The sequence below is a fragment of the Loxodonta africana genome, chromosome 6 (assembly GCF_030014295.1).
Source record: "Loxodonta africana isolate mLoxAfr1 chromosome 6, mLoxAfr1.hap2, whole genome shotgun sequence".
In the NCBI taxonomy this organism is placed as follows: Eukaryota; Metazoa; Chordata; class Mammalia; order Proboscidea; family Elephantidae; genus Loxodonta; species Loxodonta africana.
Window position 1 is genome coordinate 129,891,818 of NC_087347.1, and position 17,592 is coordinate 129,909,409.

The 17,592-nt window shown below is 43.1% G+C and overlaps 1 protein-coding gene across 4 annotated transcripts in view; it reads left to right on the plus strand.

Annotated features, from left to right (window-relative positions):
• Positions 1-17,592, plus strand: part of ERCC3 (ERCC excision repair 3, TFIIH core complex helicase subunit) — a 54,203-nt gene continuing 36,611 nt past the window's right edge. For 3 of the 4 annotated variants that reach the window (XM_003416710.4, XM_023556089.2, XM_023556090.2), the window contains exons 1-9: positions 1-130; positions 459-664; positions 1,296-1,532; positions 3,221-3,270; positions 3,722-3,857; positions 4,023-4,187; positions 4,493-4,697; positions 5,907-6,221; positions 8,236-8,420. In XM_003416710.4, the coding sequence (XP_003416758.1) occupies positions 103-130; positions 459-664; positions 1,296-1,532; positions 3,221-3,270; positions 3,722-3,857; positions 4,023-4,187; positions 4,493-4,697; positions 5,907-6,221; positions 8,236-8,420 (1,527 nt within the window). In that variant the 5' untranslated portion in view covers positions 1-102. Of the gene's footprint in view, positions 131-177; positions 333-458; positions 665-1,295; positions 1,533-3,220; positions 3,271-3,721; positions 3,858-4,022; positions 4,188-4,492; positions 4,698-5,906; positions 6,222-8,235; positions 8,421-17,592 lie in introns of those variants that run through there. The other variant, XM_010596414.3, reaches the window with a different exon arrangement.

Below are 17,592 nucleotides of genomic sequence, written 5' to 3' on the forward strand. Positions count from 1 at the left end.
TCCTGCCTCGTTGCCGGAAGAGCTTCCGGCGTAGACCGGAAGGGCTTTAAGCCTAATTTCCGCGGTGGGCTGGAAGAGAGGATTACGGCTGCGGTCGCCGCCATGGGCAAAAGAGACCGAGGGGACCGCGGTGAGACGTGGGCGCGCGCTGTGTCCTCTCCCCACTCGCCATCCCCGTCTCGTAGCAGCTCCCGGGCCTCTAGCCGCGGCCGAGCCCGCAAGCCCGCAGGCTTCGCACACCCAGCTCCTCCAGGTCCTGGGTCACGTAGAGGCCGCGTCCCCGGGGCAAGGGGAGAGCCTTGACGTGTGGGCAGCCCTGCTTCCTGGGCCAGGTGGGGAGCGCTTGAGGGAGAGGATGCCCGGGCGAAATGTGGCTCCTGTGGGGTTCCTCCGGAATGCTTCCGGGCAGTGCTGAGGAAGCCCTAGCCTCTATCCCGTTCATTTCTGTGTATTTGCAGATAAGAAGAAGTCCAAAAAGCGGCATTACGAGGATGAGGAAGTAGAGGAAGACGACGCTCTTGGGAACGACCCTCAGGAAGCAGTTCCCTCTGCGGCCGGGAAGCAGGTGGATGAGTCGGGCACTAAGGTGGATGAATATGGAGCCAAGGACTACAGGCTGCAGATGCCACTGAAGGATGACCACACCTCCAGGCCCCTCTGGGTGGTAAGCAAACCCTCAGCTCAGCCAGGGCAGGTCCCAAGAGTTTGTGAAGCAGCAGTTCAGTCCCAGGCTTTCTCAGAGCTGGAATAGAAATACAGAAGAGGGCCACCCAGAACCAGCTGGGAGAGACAGCTTTCTTGCACAGCCAGAACAGGAACAGCCTGAGATAAGAATGAGCAGATGTGCACACACAGCCAGCTTTACCTGAGCTTACTATGTCTCTGACCCTTCTTTGTACTTCCTCTATAGCTGAACTCCTTGCTTCAAAATGTTTTTGTCTTACAAGTAAATGACATATAGCAATTTGTATTTCTCCATTTTTAAATTAATGCAAGACATGCGTTTGCTGGCCAGCTTTTGCTCACCTTGAGATAATGTTCTACATTCAGTTGAAACCTCGCCAGAGGGTCAGTTGAAGATTTGCATAGCCAGTAAGTATAGCTCCCTGTGAATAACAGTGGGGAGTAGTGTTTCTGTTCTTATGTATCTGAATGAACTGGCACTTGGCTGAAGGAGTGCTTATAAATATTCCTGGTGTTGCAGCCTACTCTTTTGATAATGATGTGGGAGGAGTCAGATAGTTTTTGCAGCTTAATAGTTGCTTTGTCTGTTGTGTCTGCTTGGTGTTTCTCAGGCTCCTGATGGCCACATCTTCTTAGAAGCCTTCTCTCCAGTTTACAAATATGCTCAAGACTTCCTGGTGGCTATTGCAGAGCCGGTGTGCCGACCAACCCATGTGCACGAGTACAAACTAACGGCCTACTCCCTGTATGCAGCTGTGAGTGTTGGGCTGCAGACTGGTGACATCACTGAGTACCTCAGGAAGCTCAGCAAGACGGGTGTGCCTGATGGGATTATTCAGTTTATTAAGGCAAGTGGGAACTGAGACCAGCCCTTTTTCCTTTGCTGGGAATGGGGAAGTGGTGAGGACGTTTTCAATTGTGGTAGCCATGAAAATGTGCCATTCAGATGATCTACTGTAGGGAGCATAAAAACTAGCTGCTGCTCCTCTGGATATACCCTTAAACATTCTTGCCAAGGGCACGTTTCTGTGGAGCTGCTCCCAGCCAGTGACAGCGTAGCAGAGATAATAATTTGGGCCCATTCTAGCTAGGGTTGCTTGAGAATGCAGCCCAAAGTGAGTGGCAGCTTCCTCTAAGGCTAAATGCCTGCACAAAACTGATAGTGGACAATTTCCATTAGGTAAAGTTGAAAAGAATGTCAAAGGTTGAAGTGGAGAAGGTTCTGTGTGAACAACAGTTGAACGTGATTTGGTTAGTTCTGAGAAATGGAGATTGCCATTCAGAAGAGATGAGTGATGGCATCCGTTGCCCTTGGCTGATTGAAAGTGGTGGAAGCAGGTGTCCCAAGTACCATAATGCTTCCAATGCTGGAGAAGCTGGCGGGGTCCTTGAGGGAGTTCTCTTGTGATGTTTGAGGGTGCCCTCGAGTGGATTCAGCTAGAGAGAGGGGTTCTGTACCTTGATTGAGGAAGCCGATGCTAGTGCCCCTGCTGTGCTCAGCCTTTGGCAGGGGCTGCGAGAATCAAGGTGTTAGCACAGTGCAGGAATGGATCCAGAGGGACAGCTGGAGCAGGCAGCAGCAGGCGAGGTGAGTGGCATATTTTCATGGCCACTACTTAATCTCTGCAGCATTCCACCTTAAAGATTCTTGGGAACCTAGAGGTTCCATCAAGAGGCTTATATTCTTCTGAAAGAGAAACAGGAACACTGGCGAGGAGGCCAGGAGCCTCCTGCATTTAACCTGTGCAGCAGGTAGTTATTGAGCACATAAGTCGGTGTCAGAGCTGTGCTGAGAGCTGTAGTAATACTGGTATGGGGTGGACCTCTGGATTAGGGTGGGGCTATGGGAAAGAAAAAAGGAAAGAGGGAAATCTAAGAGATATTTTAAAGCAGTGTTTTGTAATAAATCAAGGGATGGGTATCAGAAGTAGCCAGGCAAGAGGAGGATCTTATTTTCAAAAAGTAGAGTCTAATGGGAAAGCTCAGTTTAGGTAGACCTGATCCCTTTTTAGCATTGCACGTCAGGTCTTCCTGAAGTCACACTTTTCACATGGGTGGTAGATTTGATCCCTTTAGCATTGCACTTTGGGTCTTCCTAAAGTCGCACTGTTCATGTGGGTGATAGATCTGATCCCTTTAGCATTGCGCACCGGGTCTTCCTAAAGTCAGACTCTTCACGTGGGTGGTAGATTCAATCCCTTTAGCCTTGCACTTTGGGTCTTCCTAAAGTCACACTCTTTATGTGGGTGGTAGACCCGATGCCTTTAGCATTGCACATCGGGCCTTCCTAAAGTCACACTCTTAATGTTGGTGGTAGATCTGATCCCTTTAGCATTGCACATTGGATCTTCCTAAAGTCACACTCTTCACGTGGGTGGTAGATCTGATCCCTTTAGCATTGAACATTGGGTCTTCCTAAAGTCGCATGCACTCTTTACTTGGGTGGTTGGTAGCAAAATGTGGCCAGTGTTTTGAGGCTTTCCTGAAATCTGAGTTGCTTGTTAATTTTCTGTGTTTGCTATTGTCATTCTTATAGTTGTGTACTGTCAGCTATGGAAAAGTCAAGCTAGTCCTGAAACACAACAGGTAAGAGGCTCCTGGACAGGCCCATCCCGGGGCACTTTCCCTGCTGCACACGAAGTGGGGAAGGGCTCTGGGAACCTGGAGCTGACATTTGTGAACTGGACTGTCTGCTCTGCACCCACACTTGTGGCCTCTTGAGGCTTGGCTCAGAGGAGCAGGAGAAGTGATACAGCCCAAAATGGAAATCAGCCCACTGGCCATTGTGCTCCCTTCTGCAGCATTATGTCTCAGACGTCTGCTTATCTGACTTCAAAGCAGGGCTTTTCCCATAATACGTATGTGTTGTGGCCCCAGCAGCTCAGAGCTCAAATTGGCAAAGGGTTGTGGGGGAACGAGAGGGTGGGGAGAGGCATTAGGTAGCTGCTGTTTCCAGATCATCTAATTGGATGAGCTGCAGAACCTTCTGGAAATGGTGTACTGGTCATGAGGCATCTTATTCCCACCCTGCTCATAGGTACTTCGTTGAAAGCTCCCACCCTGATGTCATACAGCATCTTCTCCAGGATCCAGTGATCCGGGAATGCCGCCTAAGGAACTCTGAGGGGGAAGCTACCGAGCTCATCACGGAGACATTTACGAGCAAATCTGCTGTAGGTGAACCTCGGCTGCCCTTGGATTTTGGGGGGATGGTGCCTCTTTAGAATTTCAACTTTCTCAGGTGCTTCTAGTCCTGCATTTACCACCTATTGGCCCTGCAGCTTTCGTTTCCGTGAGGAGAAGGGAACTCACATGCGGACTCTGCATTTCTCCTACAGATTTCCAAAACTTCAGAAGGGAGCAGTGGGCCCTCCACATCCCGAGTGACGGATCCGCAGAATAAGTCTGACATCCCTACTGACTTGTTTGACTTTTATGAACAAATGGACAAGGATGAAGAAGACGAAGAAGAGACACAGACGGTTTCTTTTGAAGTCAAGCAGGTTAGTGAGCGTGTGTCCACCTGGTTCAAAGTCCTCAACTGGTTCTTTGTTGGTGTGTGTGGGCCGTAGCATCCTCCCTTCTGATGGAGTTAAGGCCTGAGTGCCTGTTCCTCAGGCTGGTAGGCCAGTCGTCACAAGTTAACTGGGGAGATAGGAGAAACAGTGCCTGGTGTAATCAAGATCTGAAATTGCAAAAGTCTAGATAAAATGCTGTGCTTTGACTAGTGGGCCTTCTAGAAAGCTGCCATTTTTGAACAGGTTTTGGAGTTAACAAGGTTATAAAACCTCACTCTGCCCATTCCCAGGAGATGATTGAAGAACTCCAGAAACGTTGCATCCACCTGGAGTACCCTCTTTTGGCAGAATATGACTTCCGGAATGATTCTGTCAATCCTGACATCAACATTGACCTGAAGCCCACAGCTGTCCTTAGGCCATACCAGGAGAAGAGCTTGCGGAAGATGTTTGGAAATGGGCGTGCGCGCTCAGGGGTCATTGTCCTTCCATGTGGTGAGTGCCACTCAGGCGCCTGGGCTACACGTGTCCCCAAATCACACCTTCCCAGGGGACAGCCAAGGCCAGATAACTCCCTGATCCATTCCTTTGACAAGTACTTACTGAGTGCTGCTGCAGGGTCTTGACCGAGGTATTGGGGGTATACTGGTGGCTAGAACAAAGCTCCTGACCCCAGGGAGCTCCTTCCGGTGTGGGAGGCAGGTGGTAGACATCGACTAAGCAGTGTATAGAATGTTGGTGTGATGGAGGCAGTGAAGAAAACAGAGTAGGCTGAGGGGCTAGGCAGTGATGCAGGGAGGGTGCTGTTTTACATGTTTGATCCATTATTCTCTGAGGTCAGTCTTGTGAGCTGAGTATATTTGGAGGCTCCTTAGTCCTGAAATTTTGCTTCTTCGTAGACGACTTACTGCATTGTGCGAGTTGGAGAAAGGGCGGTAGCAGCCCCCTTGAGATCTAACATTATTTATTCAGTGTCAGGCTCTGGCCTGGGTTCCTGGCCAGAGGTCCCGACAGACTGACCTGGGAACCCCACCCAGACTGAAGTGGGCAGACTTCCCAGCGGGGCCCTGAGCCGGCAGGTGTTCGGTTATTTTGGTGCACACCCCTGGGAAAGGAAGAACCACTTTTAGAGGAGTAGTTTGATTTTTATCTTTACCTTCAGATGGTGGGTGGTAGTAAATTTGGAAGCTCCTGGTATTTCATGTGGTTTCTCTTCGCTCATACACTTCCTGCATTCCTAAGTCCCAGCCTGATTTGCTCGGTAATAATGGCTGTCTTTTACTGGACCTACTATGCTCAGGCTGCGTGCCAGCAACTGTACCTCAGCAGTACCTCTTTGTTAGGACTTTGGACTAGGTACTGACTTGGCTTCAGTCTTCCCAGCTTTCGAATGATACTAATAGTAGTATTTATTATTGATTTGCTTTGAGATGTCAACATTTAAATGAGATGCATGTAAAGCACTACAATAGGGCCTGGCTCAGGAAAAGTGCTTAAATGTTATCATGGTCGCTTTTAATTCTCACATATCTTTTTGAAGTGGGCATGTCTCCTTTTTATGAAGAAGCAAACAGACTTGGATCAGTAAGTGTCTCACAGATGTCAGCTTGAGGATTATTACAAGTAATCTGCCTGATTTGTGTGCTAATGAGTCCCTCTGTCTGTCTCTGGCCTTGGGTAGGAGCACTCTTTGGTTTCTTGTAGGTGCCGGGAAGTCCCTGGTTGGAGTGACGGCAGCATGCACTGTTCATAAACGCTGCCTGGTGCTGGGCAACTCAGCTGTGTCTGTGGAGCAGTGGAAAGCCCAGTTCAAGATGTGGTCCACCATTGATGACAGCCAGATCTGCCGCTTCACCTCTGATGCTAAGGACAAGCCTATAGGCTGCTCTGTTGCCATCAGCACCTACTCCATGCTGGGCCACACCACCAAAAGGTCCTGGGAGGCTGAGCGCGTCATGGAGTGGTTGAAAACTCAGGAGTGGGGCCTCATGATACTGGACGAAGTACACACCATACCAGGTGAGCAGGCTGTGTGATGAGAATTTCCAGTTCTTGGGTGGGAGAGGGACTGCTGTGTGGGCAGTCCCTTCGTTGTAGAAAAACTTGCTGGGTAACCTTTTAATTCTTAAGTGTGTGTAGAGTTGGGGTGGGGGCAGATGGGTGTGCAGTTCACAGCTTTATCACTGACCTACAGTAGTCATTTTTAAATGCTAATTGTAAATACTGGTTTTCTTCCTCCTTCCATCTTTCTTGTTGCGGCATAACGTGCCCTTAGCCCACTTTTCATGGCCCTGTGAAAACTGGACTAGGAGCGTTAAAAAAAATCCTTGCAATGTGTGTTTTATTTAAAGGCTGAAGTATCAGTATTTAATTGGTATGTAATAGAAGCTCTGTTTATGTATTGCAGGCAAACCTTTTCCTTTTTTTAATTGCTGTATTGATATGGTTGATATACCCTAAAGCCTGCCCACTGTAGTGTACAGTTTGGTGATTGTTAGTAAGTTATGGAGCGGTGCAGCAGTACCATGATCCGGTTTTAGAACGTTTCCCTCAGACAGGTTTCCGAGCCCCAGGCAACTGCAGATCTGCTTTCTGTCTCTGGATTTGCCTTTTCTGGAGATTTTGTATAAATGGAATCCTACAATGCATATTCTCCTATGTCGCGTAATGGTTTTGAGGTTCACTCATGTTGTACCGTTATCAGTAAGTTGCTACTTTTTATTGCTGAATTGTAATCCAAGCAAACCTTCCTTGAAATCAAGGAGGAGCCTGATAAATACTTCTAAATTAGAGATTACTCTGAGTGAAATGAAACTGGAGGCATTTTTACATATGGCACTCAGAATGTCCAAAGGGACCCTCTTTTCTGCTACTTTCACATCACGCAAATGGATGTCAGATTACAACTGTGACATCACATTGAGTGAAAGAAGCCAGATAAAGTCTGTATGGTGTGATTGCATTTATGTGAAGTTGAGAATGGAGGCAATGCCCCTCTCTGATGACTGAGGTCAGAGCAGTGGTCACCTCCTCTGACTTTGTAGAGGGAGCAGGGAAGCACCAAGCACACTGCTGTCGAGTCGATTCTGACTCAGAGCAACCCTGTAGGTCAGTAGAATTGCCTCATAGGGTTTCCAAGGAGCTGCCAACCTTTTTGGCTAGCAGCCAAATGCTTAACCACTGCACCACCAGGACTCCTACAGAAGGAGAGTTGTGGTTGTTTCCTGAGAAGGGCTGGGAGGAGATTTCTAGGGTGCTAAAAATATTCTGTCACTTGATCTGGGTGGTTTCTAAGTTGTATACCTGCATAAAAATTTATTGAACCATACGTTTCAGATTGACCCACTTTATTATATGTGAGCTGTATCTCTGCAGGGCAGTTCTACTCTGTTCTATAGGGTCGCTATGAGTCGGAATCGACTCAACAGCACTGGGTTTCTGGGGTCTGGATACCTCAGTTAAAAAAAGATGATCGATGTTAGGGTTATAAGAATGTAATAAAGGGCTACGACCTGGTTTGCAGGCACAGGCCACAGGAAGGGCTGTTTCTGGCTGCAGAGTAACCGGGTAGGGTCAACTGACTGCTTCCCTTGGGTTGATACTAATCCCTGGGTTTCCTCCCTTAGGGCTGCCTCCTGGGGCCCCATTTGGTCGATGTTCCCATTGACTGGGCTACTATGTCCTTATGGTATGGAGAGCCTGGTCTGGGGTTCTGAGCTACCCTTTTTGGAACCTGTTTTGTTCTTACTTGATAAGCCTAATGCCAGTTTTTTGGCATTAGCCAAGTGTGTGCAAATCCTTTTAAGCTTCAGCATATAAAACTCTGTAAGAACTAGGTATTTATTTACTTAGAGGAAACTGACCTTTGATTTGTGTTTTAACAGAGTCTGGCCTTTTCTCTGATTGTTATACCTGTTTATTTCTCAAGTATCATTAACCATGACAACTAGTGTCGTGGTCAGTGTTAAATCACGGGCTGTGTGTGGTACTTGAGCATTTTCAGAAGTGACAAGTGAGTTCTCTGTCTCCTCAGCCAAGATGTTCCGGCGGGTCCTCACTATTGTGCAGGCCCACTGCAAGCTGGGCTTGACAGCCACTCTTGTCCGGGAAGATGACAAAATTGTTGACTTGAATTTTCTGATTGGGCCCAAGCTCTATGAAGCCAATTGGATGGAGCTTCAGAACAACGGCTATATTGCCAAAGTCCAGTGTGCTGAGGTACCTGCCCCTTCCTGGAGCAAGGGCTGGGTGGGCGTCTCCAGGGGTGAGTCCTCCTGTGGTCCAGGGGAAGCAGAGCATGTTGAGTCCTCCTGGCCGACATGTAGGTCAGGCCCCGTGCAGAGCCACATCATTCGCCCTATGAGGGATACAGTACCATACCTGCTTCACGAATGAGTAGCACAGAGTAACTCGTCCAGGGTCACATAGTCCGAAGATAGTCAGGATGGTCATACAGGTTGGCTTGGCTCCAAAGTCCATACACATCCTTCCCCTCTGACGAGGAGCCTTGGAGCGTTCTGCCCACCCTTTCCTTTTAGGAATCCTGGGCAGGTCCTGTGGGGCAGCCCTCAGGCCACAGCATCCCATTGTCAATGCTGTTGCTTTTAAGACCAGTAGACAGAAGCCCCTGGCCTTGATCGTTGTATTTCTAAGAACACGTTTTCTCGATATTGTTCTATAGTGAATATCTGTGCAGGTATCTAATCAAAGGACATGTTCAAGGGTAAGTCTTCTCAGAAGGAACAAGAAACAATCCCTCAAGCACCTTGAAATGACTGTCACTTGGTAGGGTGGCCTCTGTCCTGAAAGAGCAGAGAGGGGCGTTTTGGCTATTGGTGAGTGTGAGGAGCCTGTGCAGTTAGACTTGCTCTACCGCAGATATGTCTTACCACTTAATCGAGTCTTTGTCATCACTATCCTTTTTAAATAGAGCATTGTCAGAGTCGTTGAGGCCCCTGGTTCCACACTAGTTGCATCTCCTTTCTTCTTAGGGAAACTTATGTTTGTTCCTGTCTTGCTTTTCGTACGTATGTTTCCCTAAATATACGTTGTTTAGCTTTGCCTGTTCTGTTGTTTTATCTTGATGTAAATAGAATCAGGTTGTGTGTGTATGTATATATATAAATTTTTTTCTTTTTTTTTAGTTTTATTTTGGTGAAAACATACTCAGCAAAACATGCTCCAATTCTAGTTTCTAGACGTAATGATCAGCGAATTTGGTTACATTAGTCACATTGTGCCAACAGTCTGATTATTTTAGTTGTTTCACTTCCATTTACTTAATCTCCTTGCCCCTCACCTTCTCATTTATGCTTTAAAATAGCTGTCGCCCTGGTGGCATAGTGGGTAAGTGCTACAGCTGCTAACCAAAGAGTCAGCCGTTCAGATCCACCAGGTGCTCCTTGGAAACTCTATGGGGCAGTTCTACTCTGTCCTATAGGGTCGCTATGAGTCGGAATCGACTCGACGGCACTGGGTTTGGTTTTGGGTTGACCCTTAAGTCTTACATAAATTTTTTTTTTTTTTTAGGAATGCTCCAGGGTGACAATCTTCACTCTTTGGGCTAAATCGTTACTTAGTGTAAAGGTGACTTCAGGGGATAGTTTCAATTCTAGGTTTGGAAAGCAACTCAGGGCCATAGTCTCGGAGGCTCTTCTAGCCTCAGTAGATCCAGTAAGTCGGAATTCTTTAAAAATTTAAAGTTCTAATCCACTTTTTTCTCTTTTTTTTTTTTTTTTTTTTATCGGGACTCATCTATTGTGTTCCTGACCAGAACACTCAGTGGTAGTAGCCAGGCACCATCTAGTTTTTCTGGTCTCAAGGTGGAGGAGGCAGTGGTTTGTGTAGACAGTCCTATAGGCCAGCTCCTTTCTCTTATTCTTGAGCTTCCTTCTTTCTCTTTTGTTCCAGATGAATAAAGACCAGTAGTTTTATCTTAGATGGCCATTCATAAGCTTTTAAGACCTCAACCACTACTCACCATACTGGGAGGTAGAACATAAACTTTTAAGAACTATATTATGCGAATTGGCTGGATTGTCCCATGTGACCATGGCCCAAACCAAGAGAACTAATCCCATGTGGTGACTGGTTATGTGTAAACAGTGTTAGCATCTGTAGCCTCCCCGTCCTCCCCTCTTATTTTGTGGTGGTGGTTATTGTTGCAAAACCATACACAGCCTAGCATTTGCCCATTCATCCCTTTTCCCTGTGTACAGCTTATTGACGTCATTTGCATCAGACCTGCTGTACAGACTTCACCCATATTCGGTGCCACCTTTCCCATTACACTAAATAAAAATTGACTACTACTTAGGGAGTGCTTCTCCCTCTTTGCCCTCCTCCAGCCACCTTGGTAAGCACTCACGAACATTAATTTCTGTATATTTACCTAGTCGCATCATTTTATAAAAGTGATAACATACAATATTTTTTTTTTTTTTTTTTGTCGTTGACTTCTTTCACTCAATGTTCTCCAGGTTCATCCACATCGTAAGATGTTTCGGGAACTCATTTTTCCGTATCGCTGAGTAGTCCATTTTATGTATGTACCACATTTGACTTATCTGTTCATCTATTGATGGGCACTTAGGTTTGTCTTAGTTATCTAGTGCTGCTATAAGAAATACCACAAGTGGATGGCTTTAACAAAGAAGATTATTCTCAGGGTATCCCCTGTTGCTGTCGAGTCTATTCCGTATAGGACTAGAAATCCACATGCAGGGTGCCACCTCCAGGAGAAGGCTTTCTCTCTCTGTCCGCTCTAGAGGAAGGTCCTTGTCATCAATCTTCCCTTGGTCTGAGAGCTTCTCAGTGCAAGTACCCCAGGTCCAAAGGATGCACTGTTCTCCTTGTTCTTGTTTTTTGTTGGTATGAGGTCCCATGTCTCTGTGCTCCGTTGTCTTTTTTATATTTCAGAAGAGATTGAATTAAGACGCAACCTAATCTTGTAGATTGAGTCCTGCTTTAGGATTTACAGCACATAGGAAAATCGCATCAGATGACAAAATGGTGGACAATCACACAATACTGGGACTCATGGCCTAGCCAAATTGATACACATTTTTGGGGGACACAGTTCGATCCATAACAGGTTGTTTCTATCTTTTTGCCATTATTAATAGTGCTGCAGTTGAACATAGGTGTGCATATGTCTATTCCTGTCACTTCTGTTAGATCCCTAGAGTATACTCGGAGTGGAATTGCTGGGTCATACGGCAGCTCTACCTCATTTTTTGAGGAACTGCCAGACTGTTTTCCACAAAGGCTGTACCATTTTGCATCCCTACCAGCAATGGAAGAGGGTTCCAATTTCTGCAAATCTCCTCCAACACTGTTATTTTCTATCTTAAAAAAAAACCAAACCCGTTGCCACCAAGTCAGTTCCGACTCATAGTGGCCCCATAGGACAGAGTAGAACTGCCCCATAGAGTTCGTATCACATTGTGGTTTTGATTTGCATTTCTCCGATGGCTAATGCCATTGATCATCTTTTCATGTCTATTGGCCATTTGAATATCCTCTTTGGTGAAGTGTCTGTTCATGCTCTTTGCCCAGTTTTTGATTGAGTTTTTTTTGTCTTGTTAAGTTTCAGAAGTTTTATGTATTTTACCTATGAGACCCTTATCAGTTATATCCTTCCCAAAGATTTTTTCCCAATCTGTAGGCTGTCTCTATTCCTGATAAAGTTTTCTGATGAATGTAAGTAATTTTTATGAGGTTCCGGTTATCTACTTTGTTTTCTGTTGCTCCTGCTCGTTGTTGTATTTGATAATCTATCATCCAAAAAGGTTAGGTCCCAAAGCTTTGCTTCCAAGAACTTTAGGGTTTTGAATTTAATATTTAGGTCCTTGATGCATTTCGAATTAGTTTTTGTGTGTGGTGTGAGGTATGGATCTTGTTTAATTTCTCTGCATGTTGAAATCCAGTTTTGTTGAAGAGACTGTTCTTTCTCCATTGAGTGGATTTGGCTTTCTTGTTGAAAATCAGTTGACCGTAGATGTTTGGATTTATTTCTGGGTTTTCAGTTCTATTGCAGTGGTGTCTATCATTAAACTAGTACCGGGCTGTTTTGATTACAGTAGCTGTGTAATATGTTTTGAAGTCAGGAAGTGTGAGGCCTCCTACTTGGTACCTCAGAATTGCTTTGGCTATTTGGGGTCTCTCGCCTTTTCATAGGAAACCCTGGTGGCATAGTGGTTAAGAGCTGCACCTGCTTAAAAGGCGTAAAAAGGATCATAACAGAATATTATGAACAACTGCAGTCGAGAAAATTGGTAACACTAATGAAATGGACACATTCCTAGAAGCATAAAAGCTTCTTAAACTCCATCAAAAGGAAGCAGAAAACCTCACTAAACCGGAAACAAGCAGAAAAGACTGAATCAGTAATAAAAACCCTCCCAACAAAGAAAAGTCCAGGACCAAGTAGCTTCGCTGGGGAATTCTATCGAGCATTCACAGAAGAACTGACACAAATCCTGTTCAAACTCTTCTAAAAAGTACAGGAAGAAAGAATACCTCCTCTTTCTATGAAGCCATCATTACTCTGGTACCATGCCAGACAAACACAAGAAAACTACAGACCAATATCCCCTATGAACATAGATGTCAAAATTCTCAAAAAAATACTAGCAAACAGAATCCAATAGCACATTAAAAGAACTGTATATCATGATGAAGTGGGATTTATTCCAGGAATACAAGGTTGGTTCATCAGTCAATGTAATAACACCACATTAATGGAACAAAGGAAAAAAAACACATGATCATTTCAATCAACGCGGAAAAGGTATTTGATAAAATCCAGCACTTTTTAAATAAAAACTCTCAACAAGATAGGAATAAAACTTTTATGAAAAACCAACAGCCAACATTACACTCAATGGAGAAAGACTGAGAACTTTCCCCTGAAAATGGAAACGAGACAAGGATGCCCACTCTTACCACTGCTATTCAATATTGCACTGGAAGTTCTAGCCAGGCAAGAAAAAAATGTTAAGAGGTATCCAGATTGGAAAAGTAGAGGTAAAAATGCCTCTATTTGCAAATGACATGATCCTATACATAAAAAATCCCAAAGAACCTACTAAAAAGCTTCTAGAACTAATACAGAAAATACAGGATACTAGGTCAACGCACAAAATGCACAAAAGTCCACTGGGTTTCTACATGCTAGCAATGAGAAATCTGAAAATCTGAGATCAAGACACCAACTCCATTTACAATAGACTCTAAGAGAATGTAAGAGAAAAAAAAAGCTAGAAATAAATTTACCAGGGAGTGAATAACTTATAAAATGAAAATTATAAAGCACTGCTGAAGGAGATTAAAGAAGACCTAAATAGATGGAAAGACATTCTGTGTTCATGGACTGGAAAGCTTAACACAGTCAAGATGGCAATACTACCCAGACAATCCACAGACAGATACGACACAATCCCAATCAAAATTCCAACAGCATTCTTTATAAAAATGGAAAACTCATTCTCAATTTCATATGGAAAGAAAAAAAAAAAAACCAAACCTGTTGCCATCAAGTTGATTCCGATTCATAGCAACTCTATAGGACAGAGTAGAACTACACCATAGAGTTTCCGAGGAGCACTTTGTGAATTCACACTGCCGCAGCTTTCATTTCTTACTTTGGTTATTTGCATCTTCTTTCTTTCTTTGTCAGCCAGCAAATGGTTTATCAATTTTATTGATCTTTTAGAAGAACCTATTTCTGAATTTGTTGACTCTCTGCCTTTCAGTTCTCTATTTCTTCTGTTTCTGCTCTTATCTTTATTCTCTTCTTTTAGTAGGTTTTAGCTTTAGTTCTTGTTTTTACTAGTTCCTTAAGCTGTAGAGTTAGACTGTTTGAGACCTTTCTTCTTTTTTTAACGTAGGCATTTATTACTATAAATTTGCCTCTGAGGACTGCCTTTACTGTACCCCATACATTTTGGTATGATGTGCTTTTACTTTGATTTATTTCCAGGTATTTTTTATTTTACTCGATTTCTCTTTTAATCCAATAGCTTAGTAGTATGTTGTTTAATTTTCTGACTTTTTCTGTGTTCTAGTTTTGCTTCTGCTGTTAATTTCTAGTATTATTCCTTTGTGGTCAGAAAAGATACTTTGTATCTTTTAAAATTTGTTGAAACTTACTTTGTGGCCTGGCATATAGTCTATTCTTAAAAATGATCCATGTGCACAGGAGAAAATGTGTATTGTTCTAATGATGTGTGGAGAGTTCTATAAATGTCTGTTAGGTCTGGTTGGCTTATGTTATTATTTAAATCCTCTGTGTCCTTACTAATCTTCTTTTTAGATGGTCTGTCCAGAATTGAAAGTGTATCGAAGTCCCTGTTACTGTGGAGTTGTCTATTATTCCATTCATATCCATTAGTATTTGTTTCTTATATTTTGGAGCATTGATGTTAGGTGCATAAATATTTATAATTGCTGTGTGGTCTTGATGCATTGACCCTATTATTATTACGTAATGTCCTTCTTTATCTCTTAGAATAGATTTTGATTTGAAGTGTATTTTATCTGATGTCAGTATGGCCATCACTGCTCTTTTTTAGTTAATAGCTCCATGTAATATTGTCCATCTTTTTACTTTCAGTCTGTTTGTATCCTTGTGTCTGAGGTGTGCCTCTTATAGGCAGGGTAAGGATGGATCATGTTTTTTTTATCTGTTGTCACACTGCCTTTTGAATGGGGGGTTTAGAGCATTTACGTTTAAGTTAAGTACTGAAAACAAAGTACCTGCTTCATTTTGCTAATTGTTTTTTGTGTGTCTTGTATCTTCTTTGTCCCATTATTCCCATATTATTGTTATTTTTTGTGTTTATCTGCTTTTTTATGTTGTGCATTTTTGATTTCCTTATTCCTTTCTCTGTATCTTTTCTAAGTATTTTCTTACTGGTTACCACAGATGTTACATTGAACAACTTAAAATTGCCGCAGTTTATTTCAGCTTGCTGTCAACGTTTAACATACAGACAGTAAGTAACATACAATATTAAAATATTCCTGTTATGCTCCTCCCATGTTTTTGTTGAGTCTCTGGTTACATCATTATACATCCTGTATTTTTTTTTTATCTGATAGGTTTAACTTGTACTTATTCTTTATGCACTTGGTGTGTGTTGCTTGCGGAACTTAACTATTGAGTTTACTCCTTGAAAATACCATGTACTTGGTCCATTACCTTTATTGTATATCTTTTTTCTTTTCTTTGTCATATGCAGATTTGAGTATTTGTCTAGTGTTCTTTCCTTTCCATCTGAAGAACTCACTTAAGTAATACTTACAGAGCAGGTCTCATAGTAACAAATCTCCAGAGCTACTGTTTATTTGGCAATGTCTTGATTTCCTCCCCCCCACCCATTTTTTTTTTTGACTGTAAGATTCTATTTATATAAAATTTAAAAACGGCAAACCAGTCTTTGGTGTTAGAAATCAGGCTTGTAGTTATGTGGGTGCAGTGGTGAATGGTATGGTGAGTTCTGGGGTGCTGGTAATGTTCTATTTCCTTTTTTTTTTTTAACCCTCTATTGTGTTTTAGGTGAAAGTTTACATAGCAAATTAGTTTCCCATTCAACATTTCATGCACAGATTGTTCCGTGACATTGGTTGCTCTCCCTGTAATGTGTCAGTACTCTCCCCATTTTCACCCTGCCTTCCCCATTTCCATCCATCCAGTTTACCTGCTCTTCCTGCCTTTTCATCTCCGCTTTTGGGCAAATGTTGCCTGTTTGGTCTCATAGTTGATTGTTCTAAGGAGGACATTCCTCATGGGTATAATTTATTTTATAAACCAATCAGCTATTTGGCTGAAAAGTTACCTCTGGCAGTGGGTTCAGTTCCACATAAAAAGAATATCTTAGGGCAATAGTCTCAGGGGTTCCTCCAGTCTTTATCAATCCAGGAAGTCTGATCTTTATTATGAATTTGAATTTCGTTCTACATTTTTATCTCATTCTAACCAGGACCTTCTATTATGCCCCTGGTCAGAGCGGTTGGTAGTGGTAGCCAGGGACCATCTAGTTTTCTGGTCTAGGGCTAGAGGAGGCTGTGGTTTGTGTGGGCCATTAGTCCTGGGGACTTATTGTTTCCTTGAATGTTTGATTTCCTTCATTCTCTTTTGCTCCAGACGGAAGGAGACCAATAGCTGTATCTTAGACGGCCTCTCACAAGCTTTTAGGACCCCAGATGCTACTCACCTAACTAGGATGTAGAATATTATCCTGTGTTATGCCAGTTGACTTAGATGTCCCCCAAGACTTTCCCCTCATTTTTGAATGGCAACTTTGCTAGGTAAAGAATTCTTAGTTGGCAGTTGTTTTTATTCAATACTTTATATATGTCACTCCATTGTCTTCTGGCCTCCAGGGCTTCCGAGGAGAAATCCACACTAATCTTATGAAGAACCCTTGCTATGTTGTATTGTGCTTTCAGAATTCTTGTCTGTGGTTTTCAAAATTTTTATTATAGTGTGTTGTGGTATAAAAAAAAAAAAAAACTACTGCCATCGAGTCAGTTCCAACTCACAGTGACCCTATAGGACAGAGTAGAACTGCCCCGTAGAGTTTCCAAGGAGTGCCTGGTGGATTCAAACTGCTGAACTCTTGGTTAGTAGCTGTAGCACTTAACCACTATGCCATCAGGGTTTCCTGTTGTGGTGTAGACCTCTGTATATTCCTTCTGCTTGGAGATTGTATAACTTCTGGATTTGCATGCTCCATTCCTTAGTCAGGTCTCGGGAATTCTCAATGATTATCTCTTGGAAAATTCTATGTCTTTTTTACTATACTGTTCTAGAATTCCAGAAATGCTAATGATGGATTTCTAACTTAAATTCTACATTTGCTATTTAGCTTTGATTGTTTTTCTTTGTTCTTTTTTCTCTTGAAACTTGATAAGTTTAGTTACCCTGTCTTGTAGTTCACTTATTCTTTTGTCTGCTTGAGTTTATTGCTGAATGTTTCTCTTGCATTTTCTAATTCAGTTATTTTATTCTTCAGTTTCAGTATTTTTCTTTGTTTTTATTTAATGTTTTCAGTCTCCTTATTGAGCTACTCTCATTTTGTTTCCTGATCTCTATGTGTGTTCTTGGCTTCTTTGAAGACATTTAACATTGTTGTCTAGATGTCTTCTGTTTTTCCCATTAACCTGGTCTCCTCTGGAAAAATTTCCACTTCTTCATGGTTTTCTTTTGATTGGGCCATCTTCTCCTGTGATCTTATTTGTTTTATAATTTTTTGTTGAATGTGGGATATTTTAATATCTTACTGTGATAATCTGGGACTCAAAATTTTCTGTATTTTCAGAAATTTATTTTTTTATACTTTAATTTCACTTTCCTCCCCTAAGTTCCACCAGGAGGCACTCTGGC